The sequence below is a fragment of the Tinamus guttatus genome, unplaced genomic scaffold, assembly GCF_059628265.1.
Source record: "Tinamus guttatus ecotype Peru unplaced genomic scaffold, ASM5962826v1 Tinamus_guttatus_pri_ptg000085l, whole genome shotgun sequence".
Lineage (NCBI taxonomy): Eukaryota > Metazoa > Chordata > Aves > Tinamiformes > Tinamidae > Tinamus > Tinamus guttatus.
In genome coordinates this window covers 1,900,678-1,923,292 of record NW_028288619.1, presented here as the reverse complement: position 1 = coordinate 1,923,292, position 22,615 = coordinate 1,900,678, and the positions used below count along the sequence as shown (strand labels likewise).

Here is a 22,615-nt window from a genome sequence, read left to right as displayed (position 1 = left end):
AATGAACTTAAAATGTCCAGATGCAGCTAATAGGCCTCCTTAAGAGCAAGTCCGGCCATGTAATTAGACCTCAGGGCAGTCAATGGTGCCCTCTATAGGAAACTCACGCGCTGTACAAGGTCTCTTGGCAGCCGCGGCACCCACTGCCCATGCAGCAGCCACTGTGCAATCCCTAAAACACTCCTCAATGAGCTCCGGGAATCTAGATTCACTTTTTTCCAAATTACAGTGTAATAATCTGGTATCCTGGGAAAAAAAAAAAAAAAGCACAAATGTTAAAATATGGAGTATTTAATATTACTTCTGAATTTGGAAAAGACAGACTGTGGAAGGCTAAATGTTTTTTTTTTCTTGTTTGTTTTTATTTTTGTTTGTTTGTTCCCCCCCCCCCAAGCCTTCTCTCTAACTAAGAAAGCAATTTTATCTCCAAACATGTGTCATTTTCGTGGGAGCTTGACCTCAGATCATGGCTCAGGGAAGAAAGCTACATCAAACTAGCAAGAGAGCACAGGCGAGTAGAAGTAAAGAGATTGCTTCAGAGGGCCATGGTATGTCATGAAGCTTTTTCCCAGACCTAATTCATACAAGAAGAGCAGGAACAAAGAGGTTAGTTACAACAGCTGCTCCAGAGCAAAGTGTGTGACCAGACAAGCACCAGTGTTTGCATCTGAGAGGAACCAGAGTTCTGTGAGTACTGCCTAGTTTCAGCTTTACTTACAGGACTGCAGTTACTCTGCAACACACTTTGAAAGTTCAACATATTTTATTTTAAGGAAAGTTCAACTTACTTTCTTTTAAGAAATCTAAACTGACACAAACAATATCAGAAATGTTGTTGAAAACTTCTAGTATTAGCAAGAATTGTGCTTAAATATGAAAGCTATCTTACTATTGAATTTTTAAAATGATGAGTTCTATTGTAAGGAGCTGTACAATGAAGACTTAGTCAAGACTTAGATATTGAGCTATGCTGAACTACACTTGATTGCGCTAGCCAAAGGATGTCATTGGGAAAATCAGGGAAAAAACACTTCATCTTCGAAGAATAACATGCTGATCTTATATATGAAGATACATTATTTCAGGACAACAGAAACAACCTGCTGCCCAGGAAGATTAACCTTGCCTTGAATTCAATAGGCACTGTAACGTTTTGCTTTTCAGAAACACCAGGAGAGTTAGTCAAGCTTTGTGATTTCCACTCATTGAAACCTTGACTAGGTTTTGGATAAACTCTAGATCTCAAGGGTAAGTGATAATTGAGAAGAACATAAAAATAACATATTTAATACTAAGCAATATTAATAAGCGAACGCTGTGAAGTTGCTCATGCTTTTAGTGCACTGTGCCTTTCTGACATTTTTGGATTGCAGGTCATCAGGATGCTGTGATACATCGCTGAAAGCAAAAAGATATCCTTTACCATAATAAGTGATGCAATCACTGGAAACGAAGTATAGTCAAAGAGACAGGATATAGGCAACCTTATAATAATGTTCTTGGGAAGACTTTTCATCCTGGATTTATGAATTTCTTCATCCTGGATTCATTAATTTCTTCAGCAGAAGAAATTATGTATTGCAGATCATTAAAGAACTGAAGATTGGTTGAATATTTTTTCATTAGAAGAGCCTTGCAAAAAGGGAGATGGCTGTGTATTACAGACAGGGATGACAATATGGAAACTGCTGGTCTCGCTTCCGTAACCATTAGGTGTGAACTGAAGAAGACCTTTTGTAGCTCTCAGTTTCTTGGAGTTTCCATATGGCTGATGTGGGACCAACACATTAAGGGAGCATTCTGAGAGAGAAATTTCTGTGAAACCCAAGCACCATTGCTGTAACATTGCAGGAAGGGTTATGAGATTAGAAAAAGGGTGTACCAAGCAAACAAAGTAAAAATTGCTGGTTAAATAAGAATCATTCCACAAGGCTTGGATGACTGGTTCATATAGGCAGTCTGGAGCTTTTTTTTTCTTCTTCTTTTTTCAACTGAGAATTCAGATCCACAGTTACTTTTATAGCAACCAGAAGGTCAGGTACAGGGGCTCAGTTTGTGCCCTTTGCCAATCCAAACACAATTTATTCATGCTGAGTATGAGTAATTAACTGACCTTGAATGAATTACAGCAACTGGGTTATCCGTCCTTGATAATGTGAGAATTATTAAGCAGCAAACTGTGAAGCCAACAGCATATCAGAAAATGTGCAAAACACACTAGCACATATCCCGAGTCCCATGAACTGCCAGGACGTTGCAGTGTAGAGAATGGTGATAGAAACATTAACACTAGTATAAATGGAGAGCGAATAGGAAGTCCTGGGACATGGGAGCAGCTTAGGGATCTGTGGCAGAGGGCCTGTGGGCATGGCACCCAGTTCATGGCACCCAGATTCATCGAGGTCCCCACATATCTAGCTGCAGCTGTTCAGATTACCTAGAAATCAGGGGGCAGCCCATATACAGACTAAAACAGAGACTCAAGTCACTAAGGAATGACAATGAGGAGACAAAGATCAGCTTGGCCCAAGGTGACAAGGGACACCGAGGAAATCCTGTTGACTCACAGAGGTGGGACAGGAGTGCCAGCCCCTAAAGGGCACACAGGTCTTTCCAGACCCACTCACCGTCGCCACCCAACGCAGGGCCCACGTGTGTGATATGGACTGAAAGCAGGCATGTTTTTTTATCCTGCTCACCATAAAAGATCCTGACCTGGAGAGCTGGGTACAGACATCTTGATATCCAGCTACATCTCTTCGATATTTTTCTTATTTGTGGTGTCTTTGAGTTTGCTAAAAGCATAAAAAAGAGATTTTTTTAAGAACTCTAAAAAAACCCCTACATTTCTGATTTTGTTTCATTAGTGTCCCTGAAGAGACGAATTGCAAACCTATAATGCTTCCAAAATCAGGACTCTTAGGATGTGCTCTTTGGTAGTCTCAGGGTCATTGCTGGTGGTGAAACCCTGTGAGAGAATATGAAAGAATATCTGGTCTGGTAGGTTGGGAGTTGTTTGGGAGACATCTTGAGGAACGTGGCTGGAAGAGCACCCCCAGTGGTTGATATTTGGATACTTAGGGTGAGCCTCTGCCACTAAAAAAAAAAATAAATGAAGCATTAGCTGTAAAGATGCAGCTAGCGGGAATCTAGACTGCAGAAGGTCGCACCTTTAGGAGAATCAAGCTGCCACTTTTGGAAAGGAAGGTTTTTCTGCTGGAGTTATGTGACTTCACTTTGATCTCTTGTTCTGAGAGATGCCCTGGTGACATTACTCATTTATAAAATTCCATTTTGTTCCAATTTAACGTGGCCTCCTGTTTCAAATTATCTCTCAGAGTCGCTGCAAAGTTCCAATGTTTGTGGGAGAACACCAGGATTCACTGCCAGCTGGGCTTGAGGCTGCAGAGAACTGCAAGGATGCCTCCCCAGAATTACTCGATTAACCACTAGCCCAGTCTGCCTGAGACCTATTTTCATGTCTTTGGTTTGCGCTGGCATCTGCTGGGCATCAAATGTGCGCATGTGTTTGGAGCAAGCTACGGGTTGGCTGGCACAGGTGTCTTCTGCGTCTGTCCGACAAAAGCACTAACTCAGCTCTCGCTCTTACCTCAGCAGCTGCTGCAGGCTGTGCACCCTCCTGTACCCTTTTCTCCAGCCTCCTGAGGCATCTTGTTCAAACTCTATCTTCATGATGTTTTTATGCCTTTTCTGTAAGCCTCCCTTGGTCCCAGACCCGTCTTTCTTCTTTTTCTCTACTACTTCCATAAATTCCTCTTGCTGCTTCTGCGGTAACTCTCCTCTTGACTGATCTTCATATATTCTATCTGTCCGAATAAACTCTTGCTTTTCTTCCCCTAGGCACTATAATCATTTTTGCCCTTAAGTTACCTTCACCTCCCCTACCCTCCCTCAGATTCTGTCCTCACCCTGGATTTCCCTGGCATCCATACAGTGCTGTGTTTCTTCTCCCCTCCCTTAAATCCCTTCTCCTACACTAGGAAAGATCTGCCACACTCCAAGCTGCTTTTCATCTCTCAAAGACAGAAAACTCTTCTCCTACATCTTCCCATCCCTCAGCCAGGTGCGACCATCACCTCCATCAGATTAGCAAACTGCTCCTCAGTGGTACTTGTGTTCAATGATTGCTCTGCTGGGGGTCAGAGCCGATCCAAGGCAGCAACCACCACCCTGGCTACTCCGTTAAAACGCCAAATCAAACTTTAACGATCCTTTTTCTCTTAGAACATAAGAATTTCTCTCACCACCTTTTGCGGGCTCAATAGGAAAGCAAAGCACATGGCAGTCAGACATCCCAGAGAGCTAGCAAAGAGAATCCACAACACTACATGAGCAAAGTCCTCCCATCGTCCCACAAACACTGCACGTGTGCGGGCTGCTTTTCGTCCCAGCTGGTGGACTCTTTTGCAATCAGGCAAGTGCTACCAAGTGCAGCCACCCCTGAAGCAACACGCAGCCTACGTGGACGCCGTGGTTGAGGCTAGGAGGTAAATGGGACTGCTGTGGATAAACAAGCTCATTCGATGCTCTCAACTCTTTTAATACTTGCAAATTTGCTTCCAGTCACTGTTTGCAGATACTGGAAGGATTCAAAGCCTCTTCCCTACTTAATGGGGGAAAAAAAAAAAAAAAAACCCTCCCCGAGCTCCCAAGTGTTTCCTTTATGCGTCTTACCTGTAATCGCAATTGCATGCAAGTAACTAAAAATGGAAGCGTAGCAAGAAAAGAGAATTAGTTGTAGAGACAGAAAGCAGCTGGGGAAAAGGGAAAACGTACCCATGGTGCCTCTCCCAGTAGATTAATTTATTTTCAGCCTCCTAACACAGATGTGTCTTTTTCTACAAAGCAGCACAGTATTTGCTTCAGGAAAAGTCTGGTAGCAGAATACAAATGTTTGTGAACTTAGGAAGAGGCTGATAATGTGAAAGAGCTTGGAAAATACACATTTATATTTGAATGGGTAGTGCAAATCACGTCCGGAGGACACTTAGAATTAGCAGACATCAGTGAGCTGCCTTGCAAAGAAACAAACAAACAAAACCCCCAAACTCCATGCAAAACGTGACCCTTAACGAAGACAGTGGCTCTATCCTTGCTTCGTGTCCTTGTCTCCCAACTGCAGGCAGAGAAGGCGAACAGGACCAGAACACTGGCCCCAATCTGAGCAAGGGAGTTCAGCCAAGCAGCCATCCGCTCACCTATCCCCCCATAGGGGTTCACAGACTGCTCTTGCCTCTCCCTGTGGGGAATGCTGCCTTCCCCAAAGACAAGCATTCCCCAAAACAAGTCATGGTGGAAGAATAACATGAAAAAAGAGAAAGGCTTGTTGTTTCTGGTCCAAACTGTCCTTCTATCCTGACCCTCTGTACGAGCACATCAGAAACAAATAAACCAAATTCTGTAACAGCATCAGCAGAAACAGGTCAGGACTGTGAACAAGCAGGTGAGCCTTGACCAGCCTTCGCTTTAGCCCCATCAGTGAGAACGGCCCTACACGCTGGGTCTAGGTCTGTGACTAATTTCCTTTCTGAAGGGAGGAAGCAAATAAAGTTATTCCATGATGCAAGCACCAGCTTTTCTTTCAGAAGAGGCCTTGTGTTCACAGAAATCTTGATTCATAGCATATTGAAATAGCAAAAATACTTCTCTGGATTTTAGTATGTTTTGAATCAGACTCGTAGGGAGCGTAGCAAAGAAGCTTTTTTAAAGCTGTAGTTCCAATACGGAAAGACCTGCAGCTTATTTCCTGGAGTAACTCTGCTACATTTGCTTCCTTGGCTACATTTGTGATTTATGTATACACACCAGGCACTGCATAACATGATTACAGTTTTTGTACATCCCCCACCCTCCACTATCAGTGTTCATGAATTTTAAAAAGGAAAAAAAAGAGAAAAAAAAAAGGCAGGAGAACTTTGTGTTAAAGATGATCTACACACAGAACTTAAACTTTTAATAAAACCATTCTGTTAAAAAACAAAATAGGATTAGAATTTTACATAAAAATTCAGAAATTACAAAAATGGCATTACATAATAAATATAACCAGAATATGTGGGAACAGTTAGACAGGAAGATGTACAGATCTATGCAGCAAAAAATACCCAGCGGTTCCTGAGCCACTTGTGCTTCTGTTGAGGTGGTTCTGTGGTAACATGATTGCAGGACACGATACTCTCTTTCTACCCTAGCCTCTGGGCTAGTTAAGCCTCTTCTCTGGATTCAGTAACACTGAAGTTGCACGTGCCATCTTCTCTCACAACCGAGACGCTCTCCAAACGCCCGACAAAGAAAGTATCTGAAACCCAGGAGCAGCGCTCCAAGCCAAGGGCCGTGCGCTGCGGCCTGCAGGTAAAATGGCTTCCCTGCCTCGGCCGCCCACAGACACACGCCCAGCTGCGGCCCTGAGGGGCAGCGCCGACCGGAAAACCTCAGCGCTTTCCTAGCTAACTCGTTCTGCAATAAATGGTAACGCTCCATCCTGAGAAGTACAATTTTACTTTACGTATCAGCGAGTTCTATAAGGAGAGAGAGAATGCAGGAGGAAAGAGAGAAAGAGGAAGGGGAGGAGGGGGAAACAGGGAAGGACGAGTGTGGGCGACTGAAGACAAAGCAGGTATCTGCCTTTTTAGGCTCCTTCCTTTCCTACCCACGTCTATCCCAGCACAGAGCAAACATCCCTTGGGAACCCCAAACCACTGAGTCACGGCCCAATAGCTGCTGCTTGATCTCCAAGGTCTGTATTTGGACATACCATTAAAAAAAAAAAAACAAAAACAAAAAAAAAAAAAACACTGCAGACAGCGTTAGGTTATAGCATTCTATCAGAGTGCACCTTTCCCCTGCACATATACCTACTTATGTGAATCACTCCTTCATAAAGCTTTCCAAAATATCTGAAATGTTAAAAATCTGTATCTAATAAATATTGTAAGAAAATATCTTTTTTAGCATTTACATATGAAAAATACAAAAGATGTGGTCATTGTAAGACTACTTCTTCAATTTCATCTTCTAAAGAACCAATGGCTTTAACTGCTGGCTTGCTTGTAGGGTGGTGCAGACGGTGTCTGCTTAGGTTTCGTTCTTCACTGAAAATCTCACTGTCGCCTTTTGCTTTGATTTTACTTTTTTTATTTACAGGAAGGGTATTACTAGGATCCCAATCTATGTCAAAAGGTGTCGTATCGTTACTTTTAGAAGTATGGGGGGAATTGGCACTGTTTCCAAAAAGCTGTTCCATTAGATTGGATTTCTTCTCTTTTTTACCACTGAAACCTATGTTTTCCTTCACATTTTCTTCCGATTGATCACTTTTTGGATTGAGCCAACTTGATCGCCCCGATCCTTTTCCAAAGGAAGGAATATAGCTACCAAATATTAATTCACTACTCAGATCTGAGGTCCTTGGATTTCTCTGCCTCTGCCCTTGTGTTCTTGTGGCGTCATCCTGGCTGTCATACTGGGGAAATCCATTAACAGCCTGCTCTGGAATCTCAAAGAATGGATTAGTTTTCTCTTTTTTCTCTAGGGAGTCAGATTTTCTTGCCGCATTTGTGTGAAGTGTGTGGGAAGAAAGTTTCATGTTCACTATGTTTTGAGTTTCTCTGTCAATTTCATGCATTTTAGCAAGCAGCAACTCTTTTTTTCGTTGCTCCTCCAGTATTTCAGGGTTTCCTCTCTCTATTTCGGCTTTATGTATTTCTGTCTCCATCTTTGTTTTTTCTTCTTTATCCACTAAAAAGCCACTTTCTTTTTTCATTTTGTCAAATTCTTCCTTTTCCAACTCTGCAGGAAATGTTTAAACATGAGTTAAAGTAATATGACTTCATAAAAACATGGTGAAAATAACACAACCAAAAGCCATAAAGTTTTTAATATGCTCTTCCACGCATAGCATGGTTTTACCATTGCAAAACTAAGTTCTACAAAAATTGCAACCAAATGTACACTAGGTTTCCTACTAAGATATAAAGAGTACTCGGTCATTTTATGATGGGGTTAGGACATTATTTTGATTTTAGGGCTTCAGAAGAATTGCATTTCTGCCAAGTGCCTTCTTATTTCCTGGGCTTGAATGAGGATGAGTATAACCACTTATTTTAATAGCTCTGACTTGTAGAGTACTTTGTTTTCTTTGTCAGCACCACTAATTTCAGGACAGTTTTGTGATGCACTGTTTTTTCCTTAAGGAGAACTACTTTTGTAAAGCAATCTGGACGAAAAATAAAACTAACATAGAAAGTCATTACTGCTTTTGAGCTGTGACTCAAACTGTACTATCTGCTCTGCACTTGAGACACCTTCACACAAGTGTCCTGCCCATTTCCATGTGAACTCCATGAGAGTGACAGAAATAGCCAATGTCAGTCATATATCATTTAACCAAGCTAAATAAGTAGACACCTGTCTGTAGGTAAGATGGGAAAATAGCGGCTTATACAGTAAGATGGGAAATGGTGACAAAATCATTTTATTAAGAAATAAAATAGAGCAAAATCATGGCTTAAGTTGTGCATTGATGCAGTGGAAGTAGCAGACTTTGCACTGGATTTTTCTCTGAAAACAGCTACAGATTTTTTAGAATTCTTCCTTGCCATCTACAAGAAGTGTTTATGTTCATGCACCACAGCCACTCAAAAAGTAATTTAACCTGACTGGATATAATCCATAAAAAGCACTTCTAAATATTAACAGACTTACAAGTCTAAATGATTTCAATACATTTCAAAAAATGAACAAAAAAGAAAGTAAAATGAAAATGTAATGATACAAATTGACATCTCTCAAATGGCCACAGCCAAATGATCCAGACAACCACAAGTGAAAGAAAGAACCTACAACTTCATATGATACAAGCATAATGTCCCGAATAAAGTGCCATATTAATGAAAAAAGATTTGTTCTAATAACAAAGATCCCCTGCCTACTTTTATAGCATCTAGCAAGTTAGAAATAACACCAGCTCTTAGCTGTTATGCCATCCCAATTTCATACATGAAAAATCTGTCAGGCTTCAATATTTCTTAATGGGCAACATTTTTAGCAGTGATTCAGTATGCAGTAGCAAATTAAAAGATACAGATTACTCCTTATCCTGTATTTCTTTCTGATTCTGTTTGCATAACGTAATTGAAAATAATTTTCCACTATAGTGGTCTCTGCAAAATCACTTTGCTGCTCTCACAAGAAACCATTAACCTTCTCTGATCAGTATTCTATGTTGTATTATATTTTGCAGCTTGCAGCTGCCCATTTCCTTACCATCTTGTAGTTTCTGAACCCTGCACTCTAAAGCCTGTAGTTCCTGAACATGTTTCAGTTCCTCTTCCTTCTCTTGCTCTTGTTGTAGGAGGTCTGCTTGCTCTTTCAACTCTCTGTCTTGAATTTCTTTTTCCTAAAATAAATTGACACAAACCAGAAACTGATGGAGAAAAAAAACCTCAAAAACCCCAGCTCACAATTAACACACCCACCCTCCCTCCTGCCCCACCAAAACACAAGAACTTTTACGTTCCTCTGCAGTCGTATTTGTACTACTTAAAAATGAGCAAAACATGGAAAACAAACCAGCTTTGACACAACCCAGGGGGTTGGCCCTAAAACCTTATTACCTGTAACAGGTTTTATGTACCTGAAACAAAATTAATAGACCATCAACTCTAGTCTGTATTACAAATTTCAGAAAAACTTCCCAGTGCCAATGCTGTGAAGCATTAGGGTACAGTTCTCTTTAGAAGTCATTAGCTGTCTTTTCAAGGTCTTTAATGGAACATAGACCACCCCCTACCCCATTTAACCAGCTAGTAATTAGCTACCTTTATTTCTACAGACTGATCCCTTCAGTAGAGTGAGTGGGACACAGATTCAGAGTTTCACAGGGGTATTTTAAAGTTATTTAGTATTAAATTATAAAAGAGAAACATTCATTCTTGGATGAAAAATCCACTAACGAGTTTAACTGTGTTTAAAAAGGAAGAAAAAAATGCAGAAAAGATATTGTGACATGGAAAAAAATCACTAACAGGCAGAAATAATGGCAATAAATTAGAGAGAAAACAGCTTAATCTGCTATTTAGATGCTTTGTCACTGGCATTTATGTCTAAGAGCTCAATATGTGTCTTTGAGAAATGAAATAGTTTCTGCTTAATAAACAATGAAAACAGAACTATTACCCAGAACAACCTCAAATATTTTTCCTCATGTGCATGAATTTTGTTTTTTAAAAAAATGAACTTCAGAGCTGGCCATCAAATATTCAAAATGCCTGCCTTAGAAAACTGATAGAAACAGATTTCCCTTAAAGCAATGTCTGCACACTAGCTAGAGGGATTTGTAAAATGACGTAGAATTGGTCACTGTGAGCTCCGCTCGTAGCTACTGGGCGAGTAAGCAAGCTGCATACCCAAATGCAGGGAGAATGCATACATTAAATGACACTGACATTTACAGAAAGGATTCTGGAAGAGAGGATGTGAGAATGAAATTGTCAGCCATAAAAAGGGTTCCTTCCTATCAGGAGAAAGATCAAGACAATAACCACTATTTCTTACAAATATTTTTAACCTTGTATAATCAAGATCAGTTATTTGTACAATTTGTACAAGCATCGGTGTAATTTTACTTTTTTAAAAACAAACTTTAATAAAAATGTGAAGTCTCAAAAGTACTAGAAATTTCAAGATACTATTTTATAATAAAAAGGGAAATAGAAAAACAACAAAAAATTCCAACCACATTCACACAGCTGGACAAATGACAGAAGAAATACCAAAACTATGACCATAAGAGGAAGTGTTGGATTTAGGCATTGTGAAAGAAAGCTGGAAAGTAAAAGAGTCATAATTAAGACCAAACCAAAAGAAGAGATGAGGCAGCCAGCACTGTGTTACAACAGATTGTTCAAATAAGCATTAGAAATAAAGAAAAGGGAAGAAAAACAAAATGAAGTCTGCTAAAAACTTCAAAGAAATGACAATGGCAGAAAAAGAAACAGACCGAGTTATTGGCAACCAGTAAAACACACAATACGAGAGATTAAGTGTCACAAAAATGCAGTATTGTATGCCTGTAAGTTTACAGTTCCCCTTCATATTTTAATAATTTATCAATTTTGTCATCGGCATATTTATATTTGTATATTTATATGTATTCCAAAATATAAACTGAGCATTAGACAGTCCTATAAGTACATTATTTGGAGCAAGTAAAAATTTTTATAGAACTCACTATTCTGGGAAGATTCCTTTCTTTCTTATTTATGGCCTCATCACAAACAAGTTCTGATTCTAGAGGAAATTCTACTGGTGAGAAGTATCCACTGGTTTGTACTCCTTTTGTGAGCTGTGCTCCTTTTTTAGTATTTTGGTTTTTGGCTGTAAAAAAGAAAAAAAAAGCAAACAAGTCGCATTTTCACTTGAAAATACCCCACAATATATCAATCCCCCATTTTTAAGTCTTTGCAGCTTTGCAAAAGGAGCATATCAGAACCAATGAAAGTGGGAAGTGTTGACAAGTTTCATTTAATTGTTTTCAGTACCTGGAAAAGCTAATTAAAACAAAAAATTGCACACAAAAAATTCTATGGAAACAAATCCCTAAATTGAAAACAAACAAACAAAACAAAAACAAAAACATAAAGAAACAACTAAAAAAACGCCCTTAGAACTACTCATAAAATCATTAGGGTATATTAAACACTTTTTAAAAATTCCTGTGAAATATCTTGTTCATCTTCTTATTTCTTGTCACAGAGGCTACACGTAGAGAAGCAAAGTCACAAACTTGAAATTCATTTGTTTGCATCTTTATGGAATAACTTTAAAAAAATCTGAACGTAAAATGGAAAAATAGAACATCAATACTAAAATGGGCAGCAGATAAATGCTTGAACTGCTGACATTAAAAATTTAGAATAGCCACAGAAAATCCCACTGATACAGTGAAAACAGTCTCAGTACCCAAACAAGCACACATACACACACATATATGCAGGTAGCATTAAGGCTTAAAGCTGCCTTCTCACACCAGAAGAAATTATTGCACTGATACTTTTGGAATATGTGTTCTGGGTCACAGGTATTTGAGGATAAAAGAAGTGCAGCTCATCTGACCAAGCAGTCAGACCAACATGTGCCTTTCTTTGTGATGAGGGCTGCATCCAAAGCACTGCAGAACAGTAAATGTTCTTGAACAAGCAGCAGCAGGTTTAAACACTAAATAACATAAATAATATAACGCAACGGAAATCTAACTTTAATGTGGCACTATTTATTTTTACGCCTCCATTGCTTTATTCAAATTACCTTTTTTTCTTTGTATAACATCTACATCTTTTCGTGGTGATAACTTCAACATACGATTAGCATATATATTTTTTGCTTCAAGTTCTCTTTCTTTTTCCTGCAAATGAATTAAATATAACAGATTGAATATTTTATTTACTAGTCACTAGCAAAGTTGTAAATAAGATTACTGCTATCAGTAAAAAATGGATTAATGGCATCAAAGGTTAAGCCCAAAGTTTTAAAGAGAATGACCACATTTGTAACTTTTCATGTACAATTATAGCAGCAAGAGTTTTTTCTCCCTAAAACTCATAAGCTAAATATTCTGAAGCAAGACAGCATCTCTGTTGTTAAAATAATATTTATATGAGGCAGAAATGAATGTTCAGTATCACAATCAGTTAAAAAGTTCCAGGCTAGCACTAGCATTTGTCATGCAGAGTGTTAGTGCCTCAGAGCAGGACCGCACTGCATTACAAAGACATTTACTTAATGACATGCAGGTATGAGAAATTATCTGCAAAATGTATTTTTTTTAAATATAAAACTCTCCACAAAGAAATATTCTTAATCCATGTACACTAAACAAGTTTATTAATGTGCTACTAATTCCACAGCTGGCAGCTGGCAAGGTGGTTAACTGGCAAGCCTGCATTACACTTCCACGTTTGAGACCGATGGTAATTCTTGGCTATGGATTTGGTCTTGATTTTCATAACTAACTCTAGCAATAATGATTAACATGGAGACATTCTTGCTTGAAACAAGACTGTAAGGTCAGAGCACTGAGCATGTCAATCTAAAGCAGGAAAATAATTCACATGTGACATAATTAAGTGCCCATCACAACGTGCAATCACTGGTAAACTATGCAAACTTAATTACAGATTTCCAAAGATAAAATGCCAGAACACAGTCACCGTCTTTTATTGCTTGATGTTTTACCTTTAGCTTCTGATTTAACTGATGCATCTCTTCTTGGAGAATTCTGTTTTCCTCATGAGCTTCATGTACCTTTTTCTTTTCAGAAAGTAACTGTCGTTGAAAACTGCTACTACTTAGTTCAAGATTTTTCTCCAGATCCTTCAATTGAAACAGTGAAACAGTAATTTTTAAATGACGAAAATTACTTTTTACAATCCAGGTAGTTAAATTACACCTGTAAACCAGCACGTTGGATTCAGCTGTTGGTTCCACCATTAGAACGCTTGGCCCCCCCGGATTTAAAGGCTGACGTTGAGGGGGAATGCAGGCAGGGCACCTGCAGGGGCTGCAGCTCATCCTTCCGCAGTACTGAGAGGTGATTTGAGGACAGAATGGGAACACACACGACTTCTCCGTTTTATTAGCCTTTGGGGACAGATACGAAGACGACTTTCAGATCTCTAAAATGAATCTCAAACTGCCTCACAGCTTAGGATTAGAAGGAAAGAGACAAGAAATAACACCCAAACTTTCTTTACTAGAAGCAATTTTGTGATTGAAGTTTCACTTTGAGACCCTCACCTTGCAGTACTTGGTTGAAGTGAATCTGTGATGATGACAGAAGGAAAGAAGTAGAGTAACTCTCCTACTTTCTAAGGCATATTTCATTTTAATATGATCAGTACTACAAATGCTGTAATATCTGATTGTTAAACTATACTCATTAAATAATGATGCTACAAGGTGAGGTTATTCGGGTAACTCATACTATTATATATTGGGATTGATTTCATTAAAGCTTAGTTCCAGTTTATTTTTTCCCCCAATATCTACTATATCTGCGATGCATTTTAGACAATTATTAATACAGATGCATTAACATCATTTTAACGATCCACTGAAATTTAAATTAAAAGAAAAGCAGTATTGCATACAAACACCAACAATTTAATACCATTTAAAAATAAAAAACAATTTTAAATAAGATTTTTTTAGTGTACATATTTGTAAATATTTTTGCTGAATAAAACTAAAATACAATGCATAAGTTTCTAGAATGGATAGCCATGAGATGTTCTAAAGTTCATTTTGGTATTAGAAAAGAATTACTCTAATTTTGTCCTACTCAGCTATCAGACTGTGCAGAACAGAGGACAATCAAACACAGTATAAATGCAGTCAGCAAAATTGAAAAAAAAAAGGAAAAGAGTGGTTGCATATTTTTAAGTTTTACAATACCAGTCTTTAAATGCTCAGAAAATGTTTTTAATATATGATTCTTATTCAGGAGGACAAATTAGCCATATAAAGTTATATTATAGCTGCATCCATATCGGAAACGTTTATACCAGTTATCCAAAATATTTAAAAGAAGAAGTCTACACGTACACACTGACAACATACACTTGATTTGTAAACAGTATTCTGAATGCACAAACACTGAGTATCTAACTATGCAATCACCTTGGAAATAATCTACGTGGTGCTATTCACATGTAAAAAGAATGATTTTTCAATTCGTCCCATTACTGTGAGAAAAGACGATTCATTTTTGTAAGAAATACTGGCACTTTAATTTCTTATAAAAAGGAAGCAATCTCACCTTAATTCTTTTTCCAGTGTCCTCCAGTCTGTTCTCTGCATAGGCCAATTTCTTCGCCAGGTCATCCCTTTCAGCAAGGTGTTTATCTGCAGACAGCTTTTTCAGTTTCTGCAAGACAGTTTTTGTTCGGTACAGCTCATCCTCCGAATCTCTCAGCCTCCTCTCTGTGGCACGTTCTCTCTCCTGCGATTTTCGTAAGCGCTCCCTTAATATTCTGATCTCAGTGTTGTGGCGAGCAAGGAGCTGAGAGATTTCGTTTTCGGTATCTTCAAACTTATTCAAGGCTTTCTCTTGCCTGTGCTGGAGCCTCTTGAGTGCCCTGTTTTCTTTCTGCAGCTCATCTAGTTTGATGTGCAGCTCAGTCAGCTCATTTCGGAGCTCATTGATTTTCAGCAGCCTGGCAGAAAGAACTCTTTTTGTAACAAGATCTATATCTTTTGCAGGAGAATCCCTAGTGAGGCTCTGGGAACGGAAACCCCACCGCGTCCCTCTTTTGCTTGGTGCATATTTGGAACACAGATTCTTTGTGGCTAAGAGAGGAAAAATAAAAAGCATGTTTACTGTAAGACACTCTAATTTGTCTATCCAGGCATCCTTCTTGAAATATACCTCTGTCATAATTTTATTATACAGCAGAAACTGTAGCTTTTATAACCAAAAAAAAAGAGCATATAAAAATAGGCTGATGCTCATTTTCATAGATAAAAAATCAATGATCTTCATATCAGTATATTCTTATCACTAATAAGTCATATTTTATTAATATTCAATGCTCTTGCTTAAAATACTTAACATAGAAAATCTGTATTCTTTTGCATACAATATTCTTACATTTTTAAAGCAGAAATGGTTAGCTGAGCTTCAGCTGGTTATGTATTATGCAGGATGTAATTCTTCTACAGAAATGCAGCAGTATTTTTGAATCCAGCTGCCACACTTACAGACAAACCAGCAATTTTAAAGGCGCAGTGCGAAAATTCTCCAAAGCAAAATTACAAATCCCACAAAAATTCAGTCTTCTCTTAAACAATTTATTCTTGTAACAAAATTTACTTTTCATGGAATAACCATGCTTAGTTACTAGTAGTCATCACTCTTGATTCTATCTGATGTTACTATTTTATTATTAACTCCACAGATAAAAGCTGAACATTTTACTTCCATCTTACTTGCCTTTCAAGCCATACTCAAGGAACAAAACATGCATTCCACAGAAAATAACTCTTAAAACTGGGCATACTTAAAATAACTGTGTATTACACTTTCCTGTAAAGATTTTGCATTCATATCCATCCATTCTGTGTTTGATGCTCATTTTGTCCATAGCTTGGCTAAAAGCACAGAATTCCTTGCGGAATTTTGTAAGGAACGTTTCCGTCGCATTCGGGTACGAGGAGACGAAGCAGCGCACCCCGCAGGTGCGGCACCGCGCCTTTCGCCAAGGAAGGGAAGTCCCATGAGCCTCACCATCTAGACTGCAAAGCCTCTTCAATATGTTATCCAAATTAGAGGCAGAACAGGAAATTTCAATACCATATTTACACTTTTGACCATGACTTAAATTGGGGAACAATGTCTTTCAAGAATGACGCTACAATCACTACACCTTCAGGTAAGAATTTAGGCAGTTTTGGCTACATAATCTGCTCCTGCAAGTAGTTTGAAGGCGCCAGTGCCTCCTATCTACCTACCTTGGTACTGCACAAGGCTGTTGGAAGTTTGCGCTTTGTGATCTTTCTTCCCCTGGTTGGTAGACTGGTAGCTGAATGTTGGTGACCGATCAGATGAGTGAGATGTGTCGTCTTCATCTGAGTAATAGGAGTCACTATTTTTATCCTCATCTGATTTTCTGTCATGTTCAGAATCTGGGCTCCTTACTCTTTCTCCCATTTTCAGATTTAGCCAATTTCCAGGCTTTTCTTAAAGGTTATTCATTTTGACATGAAGGACCTTTTAGTAGCCAAAATGAAAGCAGCTGGATTACTTCCCTGTGTTTGTCATTTTCATCTCCTAAGCATGATCTTTGTAGTTCATTTTAACAAGCAGGAGTTATGATTTCAAATGCATTTTTCTGCAGTCATCTAGAGAGAGAGAAAAAAAAGGGAGAATGGTTTTGCTGTTCAGTATTTATAGCCCAGACGTGTTAAGAAAGAAGAGCAAAAAGAACAGTAGAACTATTCCAGAAAGATTCCTACAGTCCTATATCAGTTGCTCTGGTATACTAGCTTTACCGTTTATATTAAATAGGAGAGACACCACTCTATGAATGCTGCTAGTACTGCGCTCGCTCCTTCATTTGGGGCACTTCCTCCCCAAAAGAGATATAATGAAAAGAGATATAAAATGAACACAGCTAGAAGAATAAGATATTCCCAGGTTAGGAAGTGGATAATAAGTATTTAGAACACAAAAGAGAAAACAACTGGAAGCCTGAAACTATTCAAGAAACTGAATTACACATATTCAAACAATTTTTAGTAATTAAATTAACTGCTCAGGCCTGTGATAGGACTGAAACAGTATTTGCAGAATTAGACTATACTTCATATGTCTATTTCCTACATTTTGATAATATCAATTTTTGTGCTTGAAAAACCTTTGTTTGAAGGACGTTCCATCCCAAACGCACTTACACCTAATTCTTTTGATACTGCTGCTCTTGTCTCCAGGAACTGGCACATGCATTTGCTTCACGTGTCATGGGGGAAAAGCCAAACTGAGCCTTGTGCTTTTTTGTAACTGATAAGACAGGCTGCACTGCTAGTATATGGTAAACATTACATCTGCACTCACCTAAGTCTGGTGTAACAGTTATAATAGGAAAAAAAAATAGGAAAGAAAAAAAACAGAAAAGAAAAATCCTCCAGTGTCAAGGTACTGTCACCATACATTTGCTGAGATATCCTGCACTGGGAAGCAGACATATGCAGAATTTTACTTCTCAGTCAAAAGAAATGTCTCACTAGCTCATGTGTCATTTCACCATCCATGTCCCTCATCTCCCTCACCTCCCTTCCTGGTTTTCAAGTTTATTTCACTATCTCCCTTCCCTCCAACACAGTGACATCAGGCTTCTACATGGAGAACAAATAGGACTCGCACCAGAGGCCATCAGCCCTGTTTTAAATGGGTAAGCAAACTATACCCAAATAAAAACTTGGGCTGCTTTCAACCACAACTCTTCTACACTGTGGGGCATTCAATATACCTGTACCCGAGCTGTAAATATTTTACTACATCAGGTCACTTTGCTGTACCAATAAACCTAGCACCTTCCTCATCCACTGCCTATACATGCAGAACGGCAGAGCAGAAACGTGTCAGCTGCCAGGAGAGTTTTCATTACAAATTCAAGCTTTCTGGCCCAATTCACTGTTCGCCCACAGAACTGTCTCCACTGACTGGGAAGCATTTGCCCTCCCGATCTGTACAGCAGGAGGCAGCGGGACAAATATCCCCACACATCCTCCAAAAATTTTAGACAGATTTCTAAACCAAGCCACTGGTGTAAAATTATTACCAAATTATTTGGAAAAGAGTGTTTTCCTTTCCTTAGGGACTAACTTTCTAAAAGTGTGCTTTTAAGCACCTAAATATTTTCAAAGGGATCCAAGTAAGTCAGATGCCTAAAAATTATACCAAAAAGTAAAAAGCCCAAGCCAGGCTTGAGATCCCTTGTCCTAGGGCTTGCTAAACACATGCTGGATGGTGTCAGTGAGAATATTCTAATGATCAGTAAAGAATGCTATTTTATCTTCTGCATTAGTGCAACTATTAAATATATTTTAAAAGGATAGATCTAACCACAATCACACCTTCTGGTTCATCTGTAAGCGTATAGATGTCTCGGCAGAAGTGTTAGTGTGAAGCTAAGACGATCACGTACCAATACTAGAACATATGGAGGTGCATCCGTAGTGCCAAACAGCCCTGCTCCCAAGTCCCTGTCTCACGCTCGTGTATGCTCCTTTGTGCTATCTATATGCACAGCAGGCACCTTAGCTTGCTCCTGGGCTGTCTTGTGAAGCCAAACCCTAGCTGAAACACAGGCACTGTTCTGGGGACAACCTTTTCCCTGTGGAAAGGAGGGCCCAAGGAGGAGGAATAAGGCTGGAATAAGGAGGAATAAAGATGCTGAGGCCTTGCTGTCCCTCCTCCCAGCTGCAGCAATTGGCCTCAGGAGCCAAGAGAGTGGATGGGCAAAGACAACATCAAAGAAATGACTCCATACTAAAAAGTATATGCATATATATACATATATATATATAGACTTTGTCCTGTGTTAGTACCTCAACTAACAAATAGTCTTTGGATTAATAATATGTCTTTGTTTAGACTGTTAAGATTTGAATTAGACTGACATTAAACTTTCAGCTCTGCAAATAAGATGCATTCCCTTTCTTGCCCTTAAGAATATTCTGAACACAAATTGGTGGGAATTCAAGCAACCAATTCTTATCACTCTCTGTCTTCAAGACTCAAAAGCACAGAAACAAATAAACTGCACAGAGTTTTTCTTGAGAAGAAAACTTATGTGAATGAAAACAAACGGAACTGTATTCAGAGAAAAACTTAAGTATCTACAATTGAATTATCAAGACGTCTAATAATTTTTTTTGTATAAGTTTGTATAAACATACTCACTTTAACCTATTGACCTAAAGCCGCTCAGTCATTTTGTAGCCCCACAGGTGTTCACTGAACAGGCAATAGTATTTGAAAAGAATGTTTTCATATCTCAAGAGCGTATTTAAAAACCAGACAAATTGCATTCTGTAAAGCAAAGTGTAAAAGCTAAAGGATAAGAACCATCTTTCACTTCAGTACTGAGTATTCCTCAGTTCTGAGGATATTCTTCTAAGCAGCATTTTGACACATATAGAAACATAAACGAGCAGCATTTTTTGATACATTCTGGAGGTACTTTGAGATGTAATAGACAGAAAACAAATGGAAAAGGTGAACCAATAAAAGCTCCCTTGGGGAACTGCCAAAAACATTTCTGAATAATCAAATGGTTTCCATTTGTATAAATTGGTAATATTATCATATTTTCCATACAAAACAAAAAAAGCTTTAGTCTAACAGCTCTTACCAAATTCAGTTACATGCCAGTTTATAATGTAGTATGAGCAGCATAAGTAGTGTACAGTTTATTGTGAGAATGAACGAATCACTAGGATACTTGAGTTTTACTTCAGTAGGATAAGGGCCATCTAACTAAGAAATGTTTTGGTTCATTAACTTTTTAACTGTTAAGAACTAATTTTAGTTTATTACATGAAAGTTCAACCTAGTTCAGAGGTGGAAAATCCACAGACATCTATGTTCCCTTGGTACATTTAATAATTTTGTGAGGAGTGAAGCATTATGGCTTAGTAATGAGCCCATTAAGTTGAAAAAGGCTGCACACCTGCTTTTAGAAGTCTAATGCAGCAAAATCAGATCAATCTTAAACATAAATCTGAGCCTTGCACAAACTTCAGAGAGTTTTCATTCAGCAGCTCGCACCTATGATGTTACACGTTTTGCACAGACACCATGCTCTGTGCTACAAACACCAGTCACCCTCCAGCCGCCGCACAGCAAGGGACAGAAAACAAGGCAGAGGACACAGAACAACTGCATCGATGACAGCAGGCTGCTGCCCCCTCACTCATCAACACAGAGATTAAACTATTGGGTTACAGACATTAAGGAATGTAGAGAAAGTAAAAATTACTCGATAATTCTTCTTTCACAGTATATCCCAAGCTTCGTTCTCTCATACGAGACTCATACAACTTCCAAGTCCCACACGATCCTAATGCTCTCCAAAGGCCAGGAAAAGTGAGATGCTGCTACTTGTCGCCCCAGGCCGCTTCCTGGTACTGCTGCTGTCCTTGAATGGTCCTCGCTGCTTTTCCACCTGGCCGCAGGGAGACATGGAGAAAGCGCCAGACTCAGACAAGGACAAAAGCACCAATCCGCGTTACTGAAGCACTGGATTTCAGTGCACAGAGTTACGTTAAATGAAAGCAGCCTCTGCCCTTGGCTTCCAGCTGGCCTTTTCACATCCAGAAGCAGCAGCTCTTCCAGGAGAGAAGAGGAAGGGGATTCCCTTACACTGCACACAGTCACGGATGGCACTTACAGGGGGCACGGGCAGGTGACCGGGACCCTTCCCCCGGCTGCCAGCAGAACCGTAACGCGTTTCTGTTAGACCCGCCACCCTGCCAGCGAGCAAAACGCTGCAGGTTCCTAACAGCCAGCTCCGCAGCCGCCCGCGTAACTGCAACACTCAGCGCGACCCTCTCCCACGAGGGTCTCCCAATGCAAGAGTGGCAACAGGTACAAGCCCTGCGCCGGGATGGGGACGAGGCGGCCCGGCCTCAAACCCCGCAGCAGGAGAGGCGCCATCGCCCGTCCCGCTCCCACCGGGGCCTCCACAGGCCACTCGCCCACCAGAGGGGTTAGCTCCATGGCGGCGAATCCCTCAGCGAACAAAGTGAATTTCTTTTCTTTTTTCTTTTCTTTTTTTTTTACAACTAACACTTTCCAAAACAACTACGGGCTCTCCCCGGGGCGGACTCTTGCACCCGAAGGATGAAAGGGACAGGGAAGAGGCAGCCGGGAGGCCGCAGCGCCGCCGCCTCCCCCCGGGGGCCGGCGCCCCCCCCGGTCCCGGCCCGCGCCCCCCGCCGCTACCTGCCGCCCGCCCGCGCGGCTCCGCCACGCGCCGCCCGTTGCCGCGCGACGCTTAAAGGGGCCGCGTCGCCGCCGGGCCCCCCGCAGCCGCTGCCCCAGCAACGGGCCGCGCGCACGGAGGCGGGCGCCTCCCCCGCCTTCGCCGCTTGCCATTGGCTGCCCGCCCTGCCAGTTTGGCGGCTCCTGGTGTCTCATTGGTGAGGGGCGTCCCGGCGGAGATAGAGATCGACTGCTCATTGGCTGGGTCGCCCCGAGGGGCGGGGCGGAGCGCGGCGGCTGTGGAGCCAGGCGCCGTCTCCATCCCATGATGCTCCGGGCGCGGCGGTGGGGGCGGGGCTGTTGCGGCCGTTGCTGTGGGCGAGGCGGGGCCGTGCGGGGCGGGCGGTGGCGCCAGGGAGGGGGCCTGAAACGGGAGCGCGGAGCGAACCCTGGGGTCCCGGCGGGGAGGCGGGGGCTTGGGTGCTGCAGAGAGCGGGAAGGGGAGGAAAAACAAACAGCAAAACAGGCACGTTAGCCTCTTCGCTGCTAAAAAAGGCTGGGAAGTTGAATTAACCAGTATATGAGGGGTTATGTGTGTGTGCGCGCACATGTGTGTGTATGTAAATAAAGAGCAAAACCACCTGAACCAACAGCAAAGGAAGAGAAATAGCATCCAAATATACCAGTATATATCCTAGAGCTTAAAACAGAAGTGGATCGTACTGACAAAAGGATAAAAGCGCTGTGACAACTTGTCAAGTATGTTTGGGTTCAAAGGCAGGCCCAGCTTAACAAGGCTGTGGCATTTTAGTCCTCAAAGTGAGGTTTTGAGGCCTCAGCTCTTCTTTCTGTTTCTACTCCCATTTTTTTTTTATCATGATAACCTTCCATAGAAAATCTATCCAATAAAACTTTATCGTAAACAGAGATGTTGAAAAAGAAACAGCAGATATCTACCTCATTTAACTTCTGAAAGATGCAAAAATAGTGCAGTGATGAAAGTAGAGTTTGAATTTAATGGCACGTGTGAAAGGCATTAACATCCACTTGGCCTAAAAATACCAATTTTAGGAGGATAAATGATGTCCATTTCAACAGAAAAGGAATTTTAAT

General features: G+C 40.4%; 1 protein-coding gene and 1 long non-coding RNA gene across 2 annotated transcripts in view; one reads left to right on the top strand and one right to left on the bottom strand.

Annotated features, from left to right (window-relative positions):
- The window catches only part of LOC148595589 (uncharacterized), a 569,244-nt gene that overhangs the window by 421,797 nt on the left and 124,832 nt on the right, over positions 1–22,615 (top strand). The gene's annotated exons all lie outside the window — the stretch shown is intronic.
- On the bottom strand, positions 6,906–16,913 carry LCA5 (lebercilin LCA5). Its single transcript, XM_010211819.2, has 7 exons — positions 16,528–16,913; positions 14,837–15,366; positions 13,255–13,392; positions 12,328–12,424; positions 11,252–11,397; positions 9,286–9,418; positions 6,906–7,809 (listed from the first exon to the last, which is right to left on the bottom strand). The coding sequence occupies exons 1-7, from the start codon at positions 16,724–16,726 to the stop codon at positions 7,004–7,006; spliced, it is 2,049 nt and encodes a 682-aa protein (XP_010210121.2). The 5' UTR covers positions 16,727–16,913; the 3' UTR covers positions 6,906–7,003.